Source organism: Phyllopteryx taeniolatus, chromosome 16 (genome assembly GCF_024500385.1).
Source record: "Phyllopteryx taeniolatus isolate TA_2022b chromosome 16, UOR_Ptae_1.2, whole genome shotgun sequence".
In the NCBI taxonomy this organism is placed as follows: Eukaryota; Metazoa; Chordata; class Actinopteri; order Syngnathiformes; family Syngnathidae; genus Phyllopteryx; species Phyllopteryx taeniolatus.
Genome location: NC_084517.1, coordinates 9,856,597 through 9,878,579, shown reverse-complemented (window position 1 = coordinate 9,878,579; position 21,983 = coordinate 9,856,597). Strand labels below are relative to the sequence as shown.

The following is a 21,983-nucleotide window of genomic DNA, read 5'->3' as shown; positions in this document are numbered from 1 at the left end:
GTAAGTGTTATGTTTGATAAAATACTACTTTTTTTATCTTCTTTTAAAAGATCTTACATTAGAAATCTCAGTGACATGGTTCAGACGCTCGCGGGCCACTTGCACTTCCCTTGTGTCCAGCGCCTCCCGCAGAGACTGCTGAGCCAGGTGAGTGTCCAGCTCCAGCCTCACCCACGCCTGGCAGTACTGGGACAGAAAGTCCCTTTCATATGTCCAGAGGTGAACTAGATGTAATGAAAGGTGAAAGGAAATTCAAATGACTAAATTAAAGTAGTCTCAGAGTCAATACTAATTAAGGCACTTTATTAAATTTTTGTCATGAACGGAACAGATGATAGGACCCAAAAATGCACGACTCCAAAACAAATGGACAGTTTCAAAAAAGAGAGGTTTAATATACGGGCATATATGCAGGCAATCCAAAACAGGCAACAGTATCCAAAAACATGAGGCAAAAAGGCGAGGTTGATAATCGGAACAGGGTCAAGTCTTACTGCGAGTCTGTGACGTGGAAACAAGGAATGCCGGAACGCGATGACAAGGTACAACAAACTGACGAGAAAGAATGAGACACGAGGTTAAATGCACGGGGTAATTAGGGTGAACGAGGAACAGGTGGTGAAGATGCTCTCAGGAGCAGGTGTGTGTGAAACAGGGGGAAGACAAAAACCGGAACACACACCCATGACAATTTTATGCGTGGGAAATACCAAGAAGGGTCAAAAGAAGGAGACTTTTATGTTTAATTATAAAGGAAGGTCAAAGCACTATGGAGATTAACCTGAATGTCTTCAAAAGGTTTTGTGCTAATTACACTGAATTCCTTGGGTTATAGAATTCGTTTTTGCACTTTCTTTACAAATGAAACCCATTTTAAGTAGCATTAATGACGTTTCCTGCAATGAAATAACATTGATACAGCAAAATACAAATTATTTAGGTGTTAATTAACCTTATTTGGCATTCCCCCCACACAAGAGAAATTAAGGGTCTCTTGAGTTTGCTATTTAACCCACCCAGCTCAAAGATCTGCAGGGGCATGGTAAGGCCGGGCTCTTTGGTTCCCAACAGAGGCCAGTAGCTGGAGCTAAAGTCTTCACTTGGAGGAAGAAGCAGCACCATGGAAACTTTGTCTCCTAACTGCAGCAGTTCTCTGGTGTATACTCCATACTGATAGGCCTGTCACAGACACATAAAACATTCAGCAGTCATACTTTTATGTATAGGGTAAAACTTCTCTTGCTCCTAACTACATACCGTAACTCACTTGTGATTCCTATGTTACAATGGTATGGCAAGCACGGGCAGCATTACTGCATTTCTGCCTCAAGGTCAAAGATTATGGGTTATTATCTCTGGCCTTTCTGGGTGGAGTTTGCATCTCCACCCTGTGCATGCCTAAGTTTCTTCTGGTTTCTTCCCACATATATGACATTAGATTAATTGAAGACTATAAGGCTACCCTTGTGAAAATGGTTGTTTGTCTATGTGTGCTCTGTGTTTGACTAGCGACCAGTTCAGAGTGTACTCGCAGCCTCTGTAAACTGAGCTAGAAATGGATGGAAGGATGGATGGATAAATTCAAGTTGTCAAGCTGTGTTTACCCTGTAGAGGGGTATGTTGAGCTTTGTCAGAAGATGTGAGACGGCTGCTCTCAGGGGCCTGATGAACTCCACCAGGCTGCTGTTTTCCACCAAGCTGTCATCCTTACTGCCCAGTAGGTTCTGAATACCGTCACTGGTTGTTTCATAAACATTATTCTGGAGCCATGCCCACTCTTCTCTATGACGATGAAAATAAAAAGACGAATACGTATGAGATTAGTCTTGAATAACAAGTGGCAGAGACCCGAACCCCAAGCATTGTCAATTGTGGTCCACTGATAACAAATTAAGCACAAAGTTAATGCTAATGAATTTCCAGCGCATATTTAGCAGGACTTGATTTGCTCTTCTTTTGCAAGATTGCAGGTACTACCTAAAAGGTCTTATTTCAGAATTGCGGGGAAATGCAGAAAGGGTTATAAGTTAGCTGCTAAATAGCTCCCTTTTATTGGACATCATGAAAACCTTTATTTCCTTTTACAAGCAATAACATTGACTATCCAATAACCTGAGCTTGGCCTATTACACATCTTTATAGCATACAATAAGAGCTGAAAGTGTGATGTGTTTTTTTGGTTGTTGGTATGCAAATCATTTTAATACTAATGATAAATGTAGAGGTATGGTTGAATTAATGTGTTATTAATTGATTAAAAAGTATAGCTTGTCACAAATGTCATTTCATCAGTGTTACCTGGTGACGTGGGCATTGTGTCTGACCCTGGCATGGCATAGTAAATTGGGAAGCCTTTGAGGTACCAAAACCCTGATGTTTTCCACGGAGCTCCATAGTTTTAGGATGCCCACATACAGGCCCGATTTGGCCCAATGATTGCTGCGCCTGTGGTAGTCCAGCTTCTCCTGGGAACAAAATGGAAATACATTGTTGGTGAATTCAAGAGATGTTTATTGCATGTAATGTTTTATCACTTCAGTTCAATACTAGACGGCTTTAGCTCATCTGTAAGGGCTTGGGCTTTACAGCCGGAGGGACACGGTTTAAATCATGGACAAAATGTTAAAATGACAGCTAGTTCTTGCCTGCATGTGTGTGAGCTGGTCCGCTGTGTGGTGTGCAAAACAAAATTTAGAGTAGAGTGAGAGTTGAATTTCGCCTTAAGGGATCATGATAAACAAAAACAAAAAATATTTCATTTGGGCTTTCTAAATCAATTCCTGGGAGTAAAACATCGCTCAACTCTACAGGACAGAGTATTGCTGTACATGTGATGAAATGAAAAAGCGGTATAAAAAAATACTACTTTACGAATACAGCGTTTATTTTTTATTTTTTTATTTTTTACCTGTGATAGCCTAGGGCTGCATATTTCTTTATTGTTAGTTTCTCTCTTTCCCTCACTCTCTTTTTTTTAACCAAACTAGCCTCACCCTGAGGTGTTCATAGAGCATATCCATGGCGGTGGGTTCAGGCAGTAGGGGAGCTCTGCTACGGTTCTTCTCCAGGCGAGCCAGGGGCATCCATTGCAGTGGAGGCTCAGGAGAGCTTGAATCAGAGAAGACCAAAAGCATCCATGTATTAAATGTAAACTAATTGTGTGAGTGGTGTGAGGCCATAATTTTTATAATGCTAAAGAGTGTCTTTCTTAGCCCAAATACTCATTGGGGACAAGCGGCTAAGAAAGTCCGACCAGCACAGAAATATGAACTCACAACTTGGGTCACATCGGAGCAGAGGTGGGTAGAGTAGCCAAATATTATACTCAAGTAAGAGTACTGTGACTAGAATAATATAACTCAAGTAAAAGTAAAAAGTAGTCCTCCAAATAATTACTTGAGTAAGAGTAAGAAACTACTCAGTGAAAAAAACTACTCAAGTACTGAGTAACTAGTGAGTAACTTCTGATTTATTTTAAAATCAGAGTATGAATGTCAAATAAAATAAAAATAACTAAATAAAATATAAATGTGCACATTCAGATATTTCTGAACAATATCACTTCATATAAAACAATAAATAACATTTTATTAAATAGAATTTGTGTAAAATAACACATTAAGGCAAATTCAGCTCCAAGAAATGGTCTTATACTATATTGTTTCTACTTGTTAAACAACAAAATACTGTAGGCTCACCAGGCAGATTACAAAAACAGGAACAAGGCTTCAGTGGATATACAAGGTCTACACACCCCTTTTCAAATGCCAGGTTTTTGTGTTGTTAAATAATTTTGACCAGGATAAATAATTTTCAAACTTTTCCCACCATTAATGTGATCTTGAATTTGTAAAACTCAACTGATTTATTTTTGAGACGGGAGGTGAAAATAAACAACTGAAATAACCTTGGATAAGTTTGACTTGGACTTGACGTTTAACTTGCTGCCTTCTTGGCATGGTCACCATTGCAAAAGAGATATTATGTTTGAACTTATCTTTTACCTGGTAAATAAAGTTTAAATAAAATAAAAATAAATCCCTCTTATAACTGGCATGTGGCTGTGTTTAGAAGTAACTGATCCAGCCCACATACACTTGCCACAATTTCAATTTTTAAGTGGAAAAACAACAACGCATGCATAGGGCCTTACAGAAACATTATTTGCTTTACCCACTAAAACAACGAAATGAAGAAGCTGTTTGCTGACCAGACTTATTGATAGTGTGTGTGTGTGTGTGTGTGAGAGAGTGAAAGAGAGAGAGAGAGAGAGAGAAAGAGATAGAGAACAGAACGTACACCAGAAGAGGCATGTTTTGCAGTTACTTGTGACCATAAAATAGGGCTAATGTTGCTATATGCGCTGCCAAAACAACAGCAAAAACATCTGGAACTAACAGCAAGGTGTTTTCTCAAGTTAGAAGTGGGCTGAAATATCCAAGTTTGGGCAGTGACAAGACTACGCTGCTTGTTAAGGCTTTTGTTTGTCGTAGTCTGGAATGAAAACACGAGTGGCGCTGCTGTCACGACTCAATTTGATTGGCCCACAAAGCCCAATAGAAGACTTTGTGTTGTTTGATTGGTGAATTCTAGTCAGAAGTCACTGTGGTAATCATGGTTGATTGGAGCAACAGCACCCGATGTGGAAGTCAAAAACGAAAGTCTTAAAATAGATCACGCACGAGATTATTGATAAATGAAAGTAGTGAGTGGCATGTAGATTATTGTAACGGAGTAGAAGTATTGTTTCTCTCTTAACATAAATACTTGAGTAAAAGTATATCCCCAATTCCAATGAAGTTGGGATGTTGTGTTAAACATAAATAAAAACAGAATACAATGATTTCCAAATCAATATTTAATTTAATACACTACAAAGACAAGATATTTAATGTTCAAACTGGTAAACTTAATTGTTTTTAGCAAATAATCATTAATTTAGAATTTTATGGCTACAACACGTTCCAGAAAATCTGGGACAGGGTCATGTTTACCACTGTTTTACATCACCTTTTCTTTTAACAACATTCAATAAACGTTTGGGAACTGAGGACACTAATTGTTGAAGCTTTGTAGGTGGAATTCTTTCCCATTCTTGCTTGATGTACAGCTTCAGCTGTTCAATAGTCCGGGGTCTCCGTTGTCGTATTTTACGCTTCATAATGCGCCACACATTTTCAATGGGAGACAGGTCTGGCCAGGCAGGCCAGTCTAGTACCCGCACTCTTTTACTAGGAAGCCACACTGTAACACGTGTAGAATGTGGTTTGGCATTGTCTTGCTGAAATAAGCAGAGGTGTCCATGAAAAAGACATTGCTTGGATGGCAGCATATGTTTCTCCAAAACCTGTATGTACCTTTCAGCATTAATGGTGCCTTCACAGATGTGTAAATTACCCATGCCATTGGCACTAACACAGCCCCATACCATCACAGATGCTGGTTTTTTAACTTTGCGTCCATACACACATTGATGTCGGTTTTTGATGCAGTGCCGCCTGAGGGATCGAAGGTCACAGGCATTCAATGTTGGTTTTCGGCCTTGCCGCTTACATGCAGTGATTTCTCCAGATTCTCTGAACCTTTTGATGATATTATGGACCGTAGATGATGAAATCCCTAAATTCCTTGCAATTGTACATTGAGGAACATTGTCCTTAAACTAGTCGACTATTTTCTCACGCACTTGTTCACAAAGAGGTGAACCTCGCCCCATCTTTGCTTGTGAACGACTGAGCAATTCAGGTAAGTTTCTTTTATACCCAATCATGGCACCCACCTGTTCCCAATTAGCCTTTTAACCTGTGGGATGTACCAAACAGGTGTTTGATGAGCATTCCTCAACTTTCTCAGTCTTTTTTGCCACCTGTCCCAGCTTTTTGGGAACGTCTTGCAGCCATAAAATTCCATGTTAATGATTATTTGCTAAAAACAATAAAGTTTATCAGTTTGAACATTAAATATCTTGTCTTTGTAGTGTATTCAATTAAATATAGGTTGAACATGATTTGCAACTCATTGTATTCTGTTTTTATTTATGTTAAACACAACGTCCCAACTTCATTGGAATTGGGGTTGTACAAAGTATGCTTCATTAAACCTACGCTGACAAGGACAATTTAGCCAAAATGTTACTAGAGTAAATGTAATGCGTTACTACCAACCTTTGCATCTGAGATACTGTCGTGCCCTATAAAATTATGTCAATAATAATCTATCCATCCATTTACTGTACCTTTTATCTTGATTAGGGTTGCGTGTGAGCTGGAGCCTAGTCCATCTGGCTTAGTACAAGAGGTGGGGTACCCTGCATTGGTCGTGAGTTAATCACAGCTGTCAGTAACAATTGCCAAAAAGAGTGGCACTGGTTGACGGTGGGCTGCAGGTGCGGGTCAATTCCATATCCTGGTCTGTTTGACTTCCAGTTCAACCAAATATTCTTTCCTGTTTCCTATTAAATCAACATCTGTCAGTAAATTTCACTGTACATCATATTCAAAGATGTCAATTTTGTATTTGTATGCAATGGTGTTTACCATTTAGAAAACACAACAAGGCACAATGTGAAGTCTGTTTTGGGATGTTTGAGGAGAAGCAGCTTTGGAGGCCTTTACAGGTACAGTACAAGGTACCTATCCTTCAAATGCTACAAGCTCTCCACTACACCAGTGCGTGGAAACAGAGCATCCTGTTGGGTTCACCACTGCAATGAGTTAAATAGAGAAATCTAATTTTGTGTATGCATCGACATAACAATAAAAAAATGCAGCCCTATGGAGGGCACAAGCCAGTGCAAAATGCAGGCCGGTCCCAAGCCCGGAAAAATGCAGAGGGTTGCGTCAGGAAGGGCATCTGGCTTAAAACTTTGCCAAACAAATATGAGCATTTATCCAAAGAATTCCATACCGGATCGGTCGTGCCGCGGGTTAACAACGTCCGCCACCGGCACCGTCAACCTGCAGGGCGCCGGTGGAGATTCAGCTATTGTGGGTCGAAGTCAAAGAAGAGGTGGAAAGCACGTTCTTTGGCAGAAAGAGAAGAGGAAAGCACAGAGCCTTGAACTGAATGTCCCAACTTTGAATGTTGGGACTATGACAGGAAAATTTCGGGAATTGGTTGACATGATGATAAGGAGAAAGGTTGATATATTGTGTGTCCAGGAGACCAGCTGCAAAGGCAGTAAGGCTAGAAGTTTAGGGACAGGGTTTAAATTATTTTACTATGGTGTAGATGGGAAGAGAAGTGGAGTTGGGGTTATTTTAAAAGAAGAGTTGGCTAAGAATGTCTTGGAGGTGAAAAGAGTATCAGATCAAGTGATGAGGCTGAAACTTGAAATTGAGGGTGTTATGTATAATGTGATTAGTGGCTATGCCCCACAGGTAGGATGTGACCTAGAGGTGAAAGAGAAATTCTGGAAGGAGCTAGACGAAGTAGTTCTGAGCATCCCAGACAGAGAGAGAGTCGTGATTGGTGCAGATTGTAATGGACATGTTGGTGAAGGAAATAGGGGTGATGAAGAAGTGATGGGTAAGTACGGCATCCAGGAAAGGAACTTGGAGGGACAGATGGTGATAGACTTTGCAAAAAGGATGCAAATGGCTGTAGTGAACACTTTTTACCAGAAGAGGCACGAACATAGGGTGACCCACAAGAGCGGAGGTAGAAGCACACAGGTGGATTACATCTTGTGCAGACGATGTATTCTGAAGGAGGTAACGACCACAAGGTAGGGTTAGGGAAGAGTGTGGCTAGACAGCATAGGATGGTGGTGTGTAAGATGACTGGGGAGGAAGATTAGGAAGACAAAGGCAGGTGAGACAGGCTCTCGATGGACAGGAGGAGCTTCCATAAGACTGGACCACTGCAGCCAAGGTGATCAGAGAGGCAGGGAGGAGAGTACTTGGTGTATTTTCTGGCAGGAAAGGAGAGAAGGAGACTTGGTGGTGGAACCTCACAGTACAGGAAATCATACAAGGAAAAAGGTTAGCTAAGAAGAAGTGGGACACTGAGAGGACCGAGGAGAGGTGAAAGGAATACATTGAGATGCGACATAGGGCAAAGGTAGAGGTGGCAAAGGCCAAACAAGAGGCATATGATGACATGTATGCCAGGTTGGACACTAAAGAAGGAGAAAAGGATCTATACAGGTTGGCCAGACAGAGGGAAAGAGATGAGAAGGATGTGCAGCAGGTTAGGGTGATTAAGGATTGAGATGGAAATATGTTGACTGGTGGTAGATAGTAGTGTGCTAAATAGATGGAAAGAATACTTCGAGGAGTTGATGAATGAGAAAAATGAGTGAGAAGAGGCAAGTGTGGTGGACCAGGAGGTGGCAATGATGAGTAAGGGGTAAGTTAGAAAGGCATTAAAGACAATGAAAAATGGAAAGGCAGTTGGTCCTGATGACATTCCTGTGGAGGTATGTAAGCATCTAGGAGAGGTGGCTGTGGAGAGTTTGACCAGCTTGTTCAATAGAATTCTACCGCGTGAGAAGATGCCTGAGGAATGGAGGAAAAATGTGCTGGTGCCCATTTTAAGAACAAGGGTGATGTTCAGAGCTGTGGGAACGATAGATGAATAAAGTTGATGAGCCACACAATGAAGTTATGGGAAAGAGTCGTGGAGGCTAGACTCAGGACAGAAGTGAGTATTTGCGAGCAACAGTATGGTTTCATGCCTAGAAAGAGTACCACAGATGCATTATTTGCCTTGAGGATGTTGATGGAAAAGTACAGAGAAGGTCAGAAGGGGCTACATTGTGTCTTTGTAGATCTAGAGAAAGCCTATGACAGAGTACCCAGAGAGGAACTGTGGTACTGCAAGTCTGGAGTGGCAGAGAAGTATGTTAGAATAATACAGGACATGTACAAGGGCAGCAGAACAGTGGTGAGGTGTGTTGTAGGTGTGGCAGAAGAATTTAAGGTGGACGTGGGACTGCATCAGGGATCAGCCCTGAGCCCCTTCCTGTTTGCAGTGGTGATGGATAGGCTAACAGATGAGGTTAGACTGGAATCCCTGTGGACCATGATGTTTGCAGATGACATTGTGATCTGCAGTGAAAGCAGGGAGCAGGTGGAGGAAGAGTTAGAAAGATGGAGGCATGCAATGGAAAGCAGAGGAATGAAGATTAGCCGAAGTAAGACAGAATATATGTGCATGAATGAGAGGGTTGGTGGGGGAAGAGTGAGGCTCCAGGGAGAAAAGATAGCAAGGGTGGAGGACTTCAAATACTTGAGGTCAACCGTACAGAGCAATGGTCAGTGTGGTCAGGAAGTGAAGAAACGGGTCCAAGCAGGTTGGAACGGGTGGAGGAAAGTGTCAGGTGTGTTATGTGACAGAAGAGTCTCTGATAGGATGAAGGGCAAAGTTTATAAAACAATGGTGAGGCCAGCCATGATGTACGGATTAGAGACAGTGGCACTGAAGAGACAACAAGAAGCAGAGCTGGAGGTGGCGGAAATGAAGATGTCGAGGTTCACTCTTGGAGTGACCAGGTTGGATAAAATTAGAAATGAGCTCATCAGAGGCACAGTTAAGTTTTGAAGTTTTGGAGACAAAGTTAGAGAGAGCATACTTCAATGGTTTGGAGACATCCAGAGGAGAAATCGTGAGTATATTGGTAGAAGGATGATGAGGATGGAGCTGCCAGGCAAGAGAGCTCGAGGAAAACCCAAGAGATGGTTGATAGATGTCGTGAGGGAAGACATGAGGGCGGTTGGTGTTCGAGAGGAGGATGCAGGAGATAGGCTTACACGGAAAAGGATGATGCGCTGTGGCGACCCCTAAAGCGACAAGCCGAAAGGAAAAGAAGCTGGACATGACAACAAAAATCATCTTTTTGGATTAGACTTTTTCACTTTGATGTAAAAAAAAAATTAAACATGAGATGGACAAAAAGCAATGATGTGGCAATGATTCTGTGTCATTACTCAAAGCACTAAGTGATGTCATCCCTATGCTGGGCGGCACGGTGGACGACTCATTAGAGCGTCAGCCTCACAGTTCTGAGGACACGGGTTCAATCCCCGGTCCCGCCTGTGTGGAGTTTGCATGTTCTCCCCGTGCCTGCGTGGGTTTTCTCCGGGCACTCCGGTTTCCTCCCACATCCCAAAAACATGCATTAATTGGAGACTCTAAATTGCCCGTCGGTGTGACTGTGAGTGTGAATGGTTGTTTGTTTGTATGTGCCCTGCGATTGGCTGGCAACCAGTTCAGAGTGTACCCTGCCTCCTGCCCGATGACAGCTGGGATAGGCTCCAGCACGCCCGCGACCCTAGTGAGGAGAAGCGGCTCAGAAAATGGATGGATGGATGGATGGATCCCTATGCTGCTCACAACCTCTCTGAGTAATACAACCCCAATTCCAATGAAGTTGGGACGTTGTGTTAAACATAAATAAAAACAGAATACAATGGTTTGCAAATCATGTTAAACAGGCTCAGTCATTCACAAGCAAAGTGGGGCGAGGTTCACCTCTTTGTGAACAAGTGCGTGTGAAAATAGTCGAACAGTTTAAGGCCAATGTTCCTCAACGTACAATTGCAAGGAGTTTAGGGATTTCATCATCTACGGTCCATAACATCATCAAAAGATTCAGAGAATCTGGAGAAATCACTGCATGTAAGCGGCAAGGCCGAAAGCCAACATTGAATGCCTGTGACGTTCGATCCCTCAGGCGGCACTGCATCAAAAACCAACATCAATGTGTAAAGGATATCACCACATGGGCTCAGGAACACTTCAGAATACCAATGTCAGTAAATACAGTTCGCCGCTACATGCATAAGTGCAACTTGAAACTCTACTATGCAACGCAAAAGCCATTTATCAACAACACCCAGAAATGCTGCCGGCTTCTCTGGGCCCGAGCTCATCTGAGATGAACTGATGCAAAGTTGAAAAGTGTTCTGTGGTCGGACGAGTCCACATTTCAAATTGTGTTTGGAAATTGTGGACGTCGTGTCCTCCCGGCCAAAGAGGAAAAGAACCATGCGGACTGTTATGGACGCAAAGTTCAAAAGCCGGCATCTGTGATGGTATGGTGCTGTGTTAGTGTCACTGGCATGGGTAACTTACACATCTGTGAATCAGAATCAGAATCATCTTTATTTGCCAAGTATGTCCAAAACACACAAGGAATTTGTCTCCGGTAGTTGGAGCCGCTCTAGTACAACAATTTACAGAACACTTTGGAGACATAAAGACATTAACAAAAAACAACAACAAACAACAATTGTGCAAAAAGATGCAGAGTCCTCAGTTCGAATGGCTAATATCGCAATAGTCCGGTGCAATGACCATTGTGCAAAGGGCACTGAGACTTCAAGGAGTGTATGCGGTTTAAAGTGACGAGTAGTGCGATAATCTGGGACAATGGTTGTGCAAATGTTACAGATACTCCTCAATCAGTGTGCAAATGGAGCAGATACTACTCTGGCATGAGTGGCCACTATATGCAAATAGTGCAGCACGGCGAGACAACTACAGTGAGTGCACGAGTAATACATAATACAGAAAAGTGACAACGAACTCAAGTCAAAAAATTGCCAGCTTGTTGTAATGGAATTGTAAGTTAGCTGTTCAAGAAGTTGATTGCAAGAGGGAAGAAGCTGTTGGAATGTCTACTAGTTCTAGTTTGCATTGATCGGTAGCGCCTACCTGAGGGAAGGAGCTGGAAGAGCTGGTGACCAGGGTGGGGAGGGTCCGAGAGGATTTTGCACGCCCTTGTCTTAGTTCTGGCAGCGTGCAAGTCCTCAAGGGTGGGTAGGGGGGTACCGACAATCCTTTCAGCAGTTTTGATTGTCCTGTTGCAGTCGGAGTTTGTCCTTTTTTGTAGCAGCACCAAACCAGACTGTGATGGAAGAACACAGGACTGATTCGATGACCGCTGTGTAGAACTGTCTCAGCAGCTCCGGTGGCAGGCCATGCTTTCTCAGAAGCCGCAGGAAGTACATCCTCTGCTGGGCCTTTTTGAGGACGGAGTTGATGTTGGTCGCCCACTTCAGGTCCTGGGAGATTGTAATTCCCAGGAACTTGAAGGTCTCGACGGTTGACACAAGGCAGCTGGACAGCGTGAGGGGCAGCTGTGGCGAAGGATGCCTCCTGAAGTCCACGATCATCTCTACAGTCTTGAGCGTGTTCAGCTCCAGGTTGTGTCGGCCGCACCACAGCTCCAGCCGCTCCGCTTCCTGTCGATATGCAGACTCGTCACCGTCCTTGATGAGGCCGATGACAGTGGTGTCATCTGCAAACTTCAGGAGTTTGACAGTCGGGTTCGCTGAGGTGCAGTCGTTCGTGTAGAGAGAGAAGAGCAGCGGAGAGAGGACACAACCTTGGGGCGCCCCAGTGCTGATGCTGCGTGTGGATGAGGTGGCCTCCCCCAGCCTGACCTGCTGTGTCCTGCCCGTCAGAAAGCTGTAAATCCACTGGCAGATGGCAGGTGAGACGCTGAGCTGGAGAAGCTTGGATGAAAGGAGTTCAGGGATGATGGTGTTGAACGCTGAGCTGAAGTCCACGAACAGGATCCTCGCGTAGGTCCCTGCACTGTCGAGGTGTTCTAGGATGAAGTGCAGTCCCATGTTGACTGCATCATCCGCAGATCTGTTCGCTTGGTAGGCAAACTGCAGGGGGTCCAGCAGGGGACCTGTGACACTCTTGAGGTGGTCCAGCACAAGACGTTCAAAGGACTTCATGACCACAGATGTCAAAGCGACAGGCCTGTAGTCATTCAGACCCGAGATTGCAGGTTTCTTGGGGACTGGGATGATGGTGGAGCGTTTGAAGCAGGATGGAACTTCGCACATTTCCAGTGATCTGTTGAAGATCTGAGTGAAGACTGGCGCGAGCTGGTCCGCGCAGACTTTGAGGCAGGATGGAGACACGTGGTCCGGGCCTGCCGCTTTGTTAATCTTTTGTTGTTTGAAGATGCGTCTCACATCCTGTTCATGGATGGTTAACGCAGAGGTCAGAGGTGTGATTGTGGTCGCGGGTGCGGCCGGATTGGTGTGTGGTGTGAAACTGTCCTTTTCAAATCTGCAGTAGAAGGTATTCAAGTCGTTGGCTAGTGTGCTATTGTTCTCAGCTTGGGGGGATCGTCGCTTGTAATTAGTCAGCGACTGGAATGCATGCCAGACTGATTTAGAGTCGTTTGCGCTAAACTGTTTTTCCAACTTTGCTGTATAGATCCTCTTTGCAATGTTAATTTCTTTGGTCAGCTGGTTTCTAGCTCGATTATACAGGGCCCTGTCCCCGCTCTGATATGCGTCCTCCTTAGCTTGGCGAAGCTGCTTAAGTTTAGCAGTGAACCACGGCTTATTGTTGTTGAATGTGCGAAATGATTTTGTTGGAACACAGACCTCTTCACAGAAACTGATATAGGATGTAACAGTGTCCGTATATTCATCCAGGCTGCCAGCTGAATTTTCAAAGACACTCCAGTCTGTGCAGTCTAAGCAGCTTTGAAGTTCCATCTTGGCTTCATTTGTCCACTTTTTGACTGTTTTCACTGTAGGCTTCGCACATTTAAGTTCTTGCCTGTACGTCGGTATTAAGTGAATTAAGCAGTGATCAGACGAGCCCAAGGCACCATTAATGCTGAAAGGTACATACAGGTTTTGAAGGTTTTGGTCTAAATGACTACAGCATGTCGCCTTGACATCTGTGCTCATGAAGTCCTTTGAACGTCTCGTGCTGGACCACCTCAAGAGCGTCACAGGTCCCCTGCTGGACCCCCTGCAGTTTGCCTACCGAGCAAACAGGTCTGCGGATGATGCAGTCAACATGGGACTGCACTTCATCCTAGAACACCTCGACAGTGCAGGGACCTACACGAGGATGCTATTCGTGGACTTCAGCTCAGCGTTCAACACCATCATCCCTGAACTCCTTTCCTCCAAGCTTCTCCAGCTCAGCGTCTCACCTGCCATCTGCCAGTGGATTTACAGCTTCCTGACGGGCAGGACACAGTAGGTGAGGCTGGGGGAGGCCACCTCATCCACACGCAGCATCAGCACTGGGGCGCCCCAAGGTTGTGTCCTCTCTCCGCTGCTCTTCTCTCTCTACACGAACGACTACACCTCAACGCACCCGGTTGTCAAACTCCTGAAGTTTGCAGACGACACCACTGTCATCGGCCTCATCAAGGATGGTGACAAGTATGCATATTGACAGGAAGTGGAACGGCTGGAGCTGTGGTGCGGCCGACACAACCTGAAGCTGAACACGCTCAAGACTGCAGAGATGATCGTGGACTTCAGGAGGCGTCCTTCGCCACAGCTCCCCCTCACGCTGTCCAGCTGCCTTGTGTCAACTGTCGAGACCTTCAAGTTCCTGGGAATTACAGTCTCTCAGGACCTGAAGTGGGCGATCAACATCAACTCCATCCTCAAAAAGGCCCAGCAGAGGATGTACTTCCTGCGGCTTCCGAGGAAGCACGGCCTGCCACGGGAGCTGCTGAGGCAGTGCTACACAGTGGTCATCAAATCAGTCCTGTGTTCTTCCATCACAGTCTGGTTTGGTGCTAGTACAAAAAAGGACAAACTCCGACTGCAACGGACAATCAAAACTGCTGAAAGGATTGTCGGTATCCCCCTACCCACCCTTGAGGACTTGCATGCTGCCAGAACTAAGACAAGAGTGTGCAAAATCTTCTCGGACCCTCCACATCCCGGTCACCAGCTCTTCCAGCTCCTTCCCTCAGGTCGGCGCTACTGATCAATGCAAACTAGAACTAGCAGACATTCTGTCATGGGTGTGTGTTCCGGTTTTTGTCTTACCCCTGTTTCACACACACCTGCTCCTAAGAGCATCTTCCCCTTGTATTTAACCTCGTGTCTCATTCTCTCTTGTCGCCAGTTCGTTGTACCTTGTCGTCGCGTTCCAGCATTCCTTGTTTCCACGTCACAGACTCACAGTAAGATTAGACCCTGTTCCGATTATCGACCTCGCCTTTTTGCCTCATGTTTTTGGATACTGTTGCCTGTTTTGGATTGCCTGCCTGTGTACCGACCTATGCCCGTATATTAAACCTCTCTTTTTTTAAACTGTCCATTTGTTTTGGAGTCATGCATTTTTGGGTCCTATCCTCTGTTCCGTTCATGACAAAAATTTAATAAAGTCCCCTAATTAGTAATGACTCTGAGGCTACTTTAATTTAGTCATTTGAATTTCCTTTCACCTTTCATTACATCTAGTTCACCTCTGGACATAAGAAAGGGACTTTCTGTCCCAGTACTGTTCCGTTCATGACAGAATGAACTGGTCATAACATGGACACAGCAGACTCAGACCCGGTGCGCAAAGCCCTTCAAGCGCAGGGTCAATGCCTCTCGAAGCAGGATGAGCAGCTTGCTGCCCTCCACCTTCATCTAGAGGGATTGTCAAGGCATCAGGACAATATGATGAGACAGATGGCCTGTCTTCTTATGAAAATGATTCAAGAGAAGGAACCAGTTGGCACAACACCCAATACCGCCACGGTACCAACATTTCATCATGCAGCCACCTGCCACCTCCGCTGCTGTCTGCCCACAGCTCTCTCGACCGGAGAGGTTCTCTGGAGATTCTGGGAACATTAAGCCGTTCATCACGCAGTGCAAACTCCACTTTGAGCTGCAGGCAGCTGCCTTCCCCACCGAGCGGGCAAAGATCGCTTTCGTCATTTCCCACCTGACTGGTCGTGCGGAGGCGTGGGCTACTGCTGAATGGAGCCGCAATTCCGCCGCGTGTCATCCATGGGCTTTTTTTGTAAAGACTATGGAGCAAATTTATCAATTCTCCACACCAGGTCGTGAGGCAGCTCGCTCCCTTGTCACCTTACAACAAGGCAAGCGCAGGGTGTCAGATTACGCGATTGAGTGTCGCATTCTAGCAGCTGAGAGTCAGTGGAATAATCGGGCGCTACTCGATGCCTTTTGTCAAGGACTATCCCCCGCCGTCTAGGATCATTTACGCCCGCTAGACCTGCCGACCGACTTGGACACTCTCATCGCTCTCGCCGTAAAAATCGACAAGAGGCTTTTGGATCGCGAGCTGGATGGAGATCGGCGGAGGGCTGCGTCACCGCGCACTTAGATGACGACCCTCGGTGACCAGCCAAACCAAGGCAGATCCCCTGTTTCCGGTCTCAACCCACTGGCTAGCGTCCCCAAGGATGAACCCATGCAACTGGGAAGGTTCCGTCTCTCCCCTGAGGAACGTCAACGCCGGCTGAGGGAAGGGCGGTGCTTCTACTGCGGTCAGTTGGGTCATTCCGTGAGCAACTGTCACGTCAAAGTTGCCGGTGCCGGTAGCAAAGGCACGGGAGAGGTGAGTCTGAATTTCATTAAGGAAGACCCTACACGGGTTCTTCCTAAAGTGACACTATGCTCTCCTGATCAAGAAATTCATAAACCTGTATTAATTGACTCTGGTTCTGACGCAAACTTACTTAACTCCCTCCTCGTTAGAGGTATGCACCTTAGAACCTTTCAAATAAAACGCCACCGCAACACCTATGGTGCAGACGGCAGTTTTATGGGCAAGATCACTCACCGCACCCAAACACTCACATTGACATTTCCTGATTCTCACTCGGAACGCATTAGTTTTCATGTTTTTGACGCCATGAATCGTGACCTTATTTTAGGGACGAGATAACTGTAAAAAACAGGTACCCTCTTCCTCTCATCTCCACCGCCTTTGAGTTCCTGGAGGGAGCCAAGATTTTCACCAAACTGGACTTAAGAAATGCGTATCATCTACTCAGGATAAGGGAGGGGGATGAATGGAAAACAGCATTCAACACACCAACGGGACATTATGAGTATTTGGTAATGCCTTTTGGACTTACTAACGCTCCAGCTGTTTTCCAAAACCTTGTCAATGATGTCCTGCGTGACATGTTGAATGTTTATGTTTTTGTCTATTTGGACGACATTTTGATATTCTCCCCGGATGAGGAGACTCACATTATTCATGTCCGCTCTGTATTGCAACGGTTACTGCAGAATCAACTATATGTCAAGGCTGAGAAATGTGAGTTCCACAAGGCGTCCATTTCTTTTCTGGGTTTCGTCCTGGCTCAAGGTGAAGTCAAAATGGACCCTTGCAAAGTAGATGCCGTTATTAATTGGCCTACTCCCACATCACGCAAAGATGTACAAAGGTTCAAACTTCTACAGAAAATTCATCAGAAATTTCAGTTCTATAGCCTCTCCTTTGCATGATCTTACCTCGCCACACAGACCTTTTGTATGGAACTCGCTTTGTCAGGCAGCGTTTCAGAAACTTAAATCGAGCTTTACCTCCGCTCCCATCCTTACTTTGCCAGATCTCAAACAGCATTTTGTGGTAGAAGTCGATGCGTCTGATGCCGGAATAGGAGCAGTGCTCTCCAATAAATTTCTCAAGGATGATAAATTACATCCTTGTGCTTTTCTCTCCAAAAAACTGACCCCAGCTGAGAGAAATTATTACATTGTGACCGTGAACTGCTGGCAGTCAAGGTGGCTTTGATGGAGTGGAGGCACTGGCTAGAGGGGTCACAGACTCCGTTTTTAGTATGGACAGATCACAAGAACCTTGAGTATATTAAATCCACTAAATTAAATGCGAGGCAGGCTAGATGGGCTCTGTTCTTCATTAGATTTAATTTCATGTTATCCTACCGACCTGGTTCTAAAAATGGTAAGCCAGATGCTTTGTCACGTATTTTCTGCGAAGAGAATTCTTTGTCCGACCCTAAGACTATTTTGCCCAAGTCATGTTTCATTTCCGCTTTTGTTTGGGACGTTGAAACTGCAGTTAAAGAGGCTCTGAAAAACACTCTTTGCCCTGAAGATTGCCCTGAAAACAGGCTTTATGTGGTTCCGACCTTAAGGGGAGGAGTCATCCACTGGGCTCACACGAACCGTACTGTATGTCACCCAGGCATTGCCAAAACGCAATCAGTGGTCGAACAGCGCTTTTGGTGGCCTAATGTTAGGAGGGATGTTATAGATTACGTCAATGCTTGCCAGGTATGTGCTGCTAACAAGCCCTCTCGTCAACGTCCTTCTGGGGAGTTGCGACCCCTGCCAATACCACAACGTCCTTGGTCAGACATTTCCGTAGACTTTGTGACAGGATTAACGGCCTCTAAAGGTAATACCACCATTCTCACAGTTGTTGACAGGTTCTCTAAGATGGCACACTTCATTGCACTTCCGAAACTCCCCTCTGCTAAAGACACTGCCGAGTTGATGATTAATCAGGTATTCAAGTTTCATGGTTTCCACAAGAATGTGGTGTCTGAGAGGGATCCCCAATTCATTTCGTAATTTTGGAAGGAGTTTTGCAATCTCATAGGTGCTACCGTCAGTCTGTCATCTGGGTTTCACCCGGAAACCAACGGCCAAACCGAGAGGCTGAACCAGGACCTGGAGACTGGGCTCCGATGCCTCGCTTCTCAGGAGCCGCGATGCTGGTCTCGGAAACTGGTTTGGCTCGAATTCTCTGAATTTATTCATTTTATTAATGAATAAATAAATAATAATAATAATGTACCGGGATTACCAGATAACTAGCAACCCTTTATTGCTCAGTGACTGTTTTTCTAAATGTCTTTATGTCTCAAAAGTGTTCTCTATCAATTGACTCTCTGTTGTCGTACTAGAGCGGCTCCAATTACCGGAGACAAATTCTTTGTGTGTTTTTTTGGACATACTTGGAAAATAAAGATGATTCTGATTCTGATTCTGGAGAAACATATGCTGCCATCCAAGCAATGTCTTTTACATGGACGGCCCTGCTTATTTCAGCAAGACAATGCCAACCCACATTCTGCACGTGTTACAACAGCGTGGCTTCCTAGTAAAAGAGTACGGGTACTAGACTGGGCGGCACGGTGGCCGACTGGTTAGAGCGTCAGCCTCACAGTTCTGAGGACCTGGGTTCAATCCCCGGCCCCGCCTGTGTGGAGTTTGCATGTTCTCCCCGTGCCTGCGTGGGTTTTCTCCGGGCACTCCGGTTTCCTCCCACATCCCCAAAAAAACATGCATGAATTGGAGACTCTAAATTGCCCGTAGGCATGACTGTGAGTGCGAATGGTTGTTTGTTCCTATGTGCCCTGCGATTGGCTGGCAACCAGTTCAGGGTGTACCCCGCCTCCTGCCCGATGACAGCTGGGATAGGCTCCAGCACGCCCGCGACCCTAGTGAGGAGAAGCGGCTCAGAAAATGGATGGATGGATGGATGGGTACTAGACTGGCTTGCCTGCAGTCCAGACCTGTCTCCCATTGAAAATGTGTAGTGCATTATGAAGCGTAAAATACGACAACGGAGCCCCCGGACTGTTGAACAGCTGAAGCTGTACATCAAGCAAGAATGGGAAAGAATTCCACCGGCAAAGCTTCAACAATTAGTGTCCTCAGTTCCCAAACGTTCATTGAATGTTGTTGAAAGAAAAGGTGATGTAACATAGAGGTAAACATGACCCTGTCCCAGCTTTTTTAGAACGTGTTGCAGGCATAAAATTCTAAGTTAATGATCATTTGCTAAAAACAATCAAGTTTACCAGTTTGAACATTAAATATCTTGTCTTTGTAGTGTATTCAATTAAATATAGGTCGAACATGATTTGCAACTCATTGTATTCTGTTTTTATTTATGTTTAACACAACATCCCAACTTCATTGGAATTGGGGTTGTACAATGTACAGTAAAATATTGACGATTTACTCTAATGTGTTCTCATGTACTAGTCTTCAATTTATTTCATATTTAAGCTTAGCAAAAGTGCCTCTCAGCTTTGATAAGGAAACTCCAAGGAAATGATTTCAATTTCTTTCCCCTTGCCTTTTGTGAAAAGTAGATCGATAGTGTAGTCTAGCACATTTTGGCCCTGACAAAGAAATCCAGGCAACATGTAACAAGGCTTCAAACAGCAATTTAAAACTATTTTGCTGACAATATTTTTAAAGGGAAAAAAAAGTCTGGTTGGAATCAGGGCTCACCTGGTAGCATTTGGGAACTCCTTTAATGTCACAAGTAAAATGTTGCCTTGTCGGTCTTTGAGTGGTTCATAGTACACTTGGCCAAGGTCCATCGTCCCCAAGGAAGACTGGAAGCAAAGCAGGACGGAGTAGTAAATGTGCAGATGAATAAAGGTGGTTTTTAGGGATTCATTAAAAAAGAAAAGTTACAATAGGGTAGTGAAGTGAGGAGGTAATAGGAAGATATGTTAATAAGCAATTAAAATAGCAATTAACCTATTTTAATTCTTCTTATTATACAGTGTTAGCAATTTAACTCCCTACCTGCAGCTGGGAGACAGCTTTTAAAATATTGCGCCTGTTCTGTAGGAGGGACGAGGAAGATGAATGAGCAGAGGAGAGCGCTTGCTGGAGCCAAGGCACTTGCTGCCACGCACAGGACAACTGTACGAAAACAGATGACATCCCATTCTAAATTGCAGTTCATGCATGGAGTTACCTAACCCACATACTGAATAATTGATCAGAATTAATAGTTTTGTGTTAACTCCATTCCAATAAGAATATACTGTACATTGACAAGCCACACCATTATGACTACTTGCAGAATTTAAATGATATTTATTACAAGAGCTGTATCAAAAATGCTGCCTTTACATGAATAATGATGATCAATTTTCTATGACATAGCGATATTAATTTAACAGTATGTGTATTATCGTAGTTGTGATTTGTATTGGTTGATTACTGAATTGATCTACACACCTCTCACTTTAACACAGTAGTTTTACACCTACTGCACCTCCAACAAAAACCATCATATTGTTATATTAATTCCGCTGCGAAAGTGCAATCGAAACTGAACATTATTACATGTGCCAAGGCGAGAGGTAATGATTATTATTATTATTTATTAGTCAGAATTTTTGCATAAAACACAAACAGCCAATTCCCATGGAACTTTGTGAGTGGGTGGTGAAAATACAAATAAAAATGTGGAGACAGAAATTGTCATCTCCTAATGTCAGGTCTCCTCAAGAAATGACAATATGATACAATATTTTTGGGGCAGAAAAATGTAGGTCCATTCAGTTACAAGCACACGTTGCTATGTGACTTCACAGGAGGGTGATGTATTGAACAGAAACATTGTACAATCTGACAGCACCTCGCATCATATCATTGAGTGCAACAGATGCATACCAGAGGATTCTGTAACACTAATGGTGTCAGGAGTTGCATGCCATTATGAAGACACTGTGCCTTGCTTTCAGGTAGTAGCTGCAAATGTGTTATATAATTTTTTCACCTTGGTTGAGGTCTGCACTTAAGTGCTAGTCTAGTTATCTTTGTGAAGGCAGAATTTGTTTTATATGGCTCTTGTATTGGATCTCATTATATTGTGTAGCTGGTCATAATATTGTGGTTAGTATATGTTTACACATGTCCCCGAGGAGATCACCTTGGCAAACCAAACAAAGTTGGGGGTGAGAGTGGTTGAGCAGCACTGGATCTCCACCAGTGGGAGTTGATCTTCAGCTGTCACGAGGATGTTTTCCTTGTGGTAGAACACAGTTGCCAAGTACACGCCCCTAACATTAAAGCAAAATTAAGTGAGACAGACAAAGGCTTTCAGAAAGATAAACTAGCCAATATAAATGTAACCACACTTAATGCAATGTAGTAGATTTTCCAAATATACCATCTGACAAAAGTGCATGATTACTTCCAGACAGAAATATTAGAATAGCTATGATGGACTCATGTGACATTTTGCAGGCTACATTCCTGTCCACAGGCAATGGATCAAGCATTGATGATCCTCATGAGGTCCACAGTTGTGGTTCACTGAGTCTGTTGTCATGACAATATAGTTTTGACTGTCATGACATCGAACATTGCTATTGAATGACTTGACCAAATTATCATCGCATAGGTAGATTGCTAACAAGTAAAAATGTTTAGGGTCGTGCCTCTGCAATAATCTTGTTAACTAAAAGACTAGAAGATAATAATGCAGACCACTGGATGCTT

General features: G+C 44.1%; 1 protein-coding gene across 5 annotated transcripts in view; it reads right to left on the bottom strand.

Moving 5' to 3' along the window:
• The window catches only part of LOC133465847 (ankyrin repeat and fibronectin type-III domain-containing protein 1-like), a 39,311-nt gene that overhangs the window by 4,606 nt on the left and 12,722 nt on the right, over positions 1 to 21,983 (bottom strand). For all 5 annotated transcript variants that reach the window (XM_061748982.1, XM_061748985.1, XM_061748984.1 and 2 more), the window contains 8 exons: positions 21,412 to 21,541; positions 20,274 to 20,393; positions 19,971 to 20,077; positions 2,994 to 3,108; positions 2,299 to 2,465; positions 1,605 to 1,782; positions 1,017 to 1,179; positions 58 to 224 (listed from right to left, as the gene is read on the bottom strand). In XM_061748982.1, coding sequence (XP_061604966.1) covers positions 58 to 224; positions 1,017 to 1,179; positions 1,605 to 1,782; positions 2,299 to 2,465; positions 2,994 to 3,108; positions 19,971 to 20,077; positions 20,274 to 20,393; positions 21,412 to 21,541 — 1,147 coding nt within the window. The remainder of the gene's footprint in view (positions 1 to 57; positions 225 to 1,016; positions 1,180 to 1,604; positions 1,783 to 2,298; positions 2,466 to 2,993; positions 3,109 to 19,970; positions 20,078 to 20,273; positions 20,394 to 21,411; positions 21,542 to 21,983) is intronic.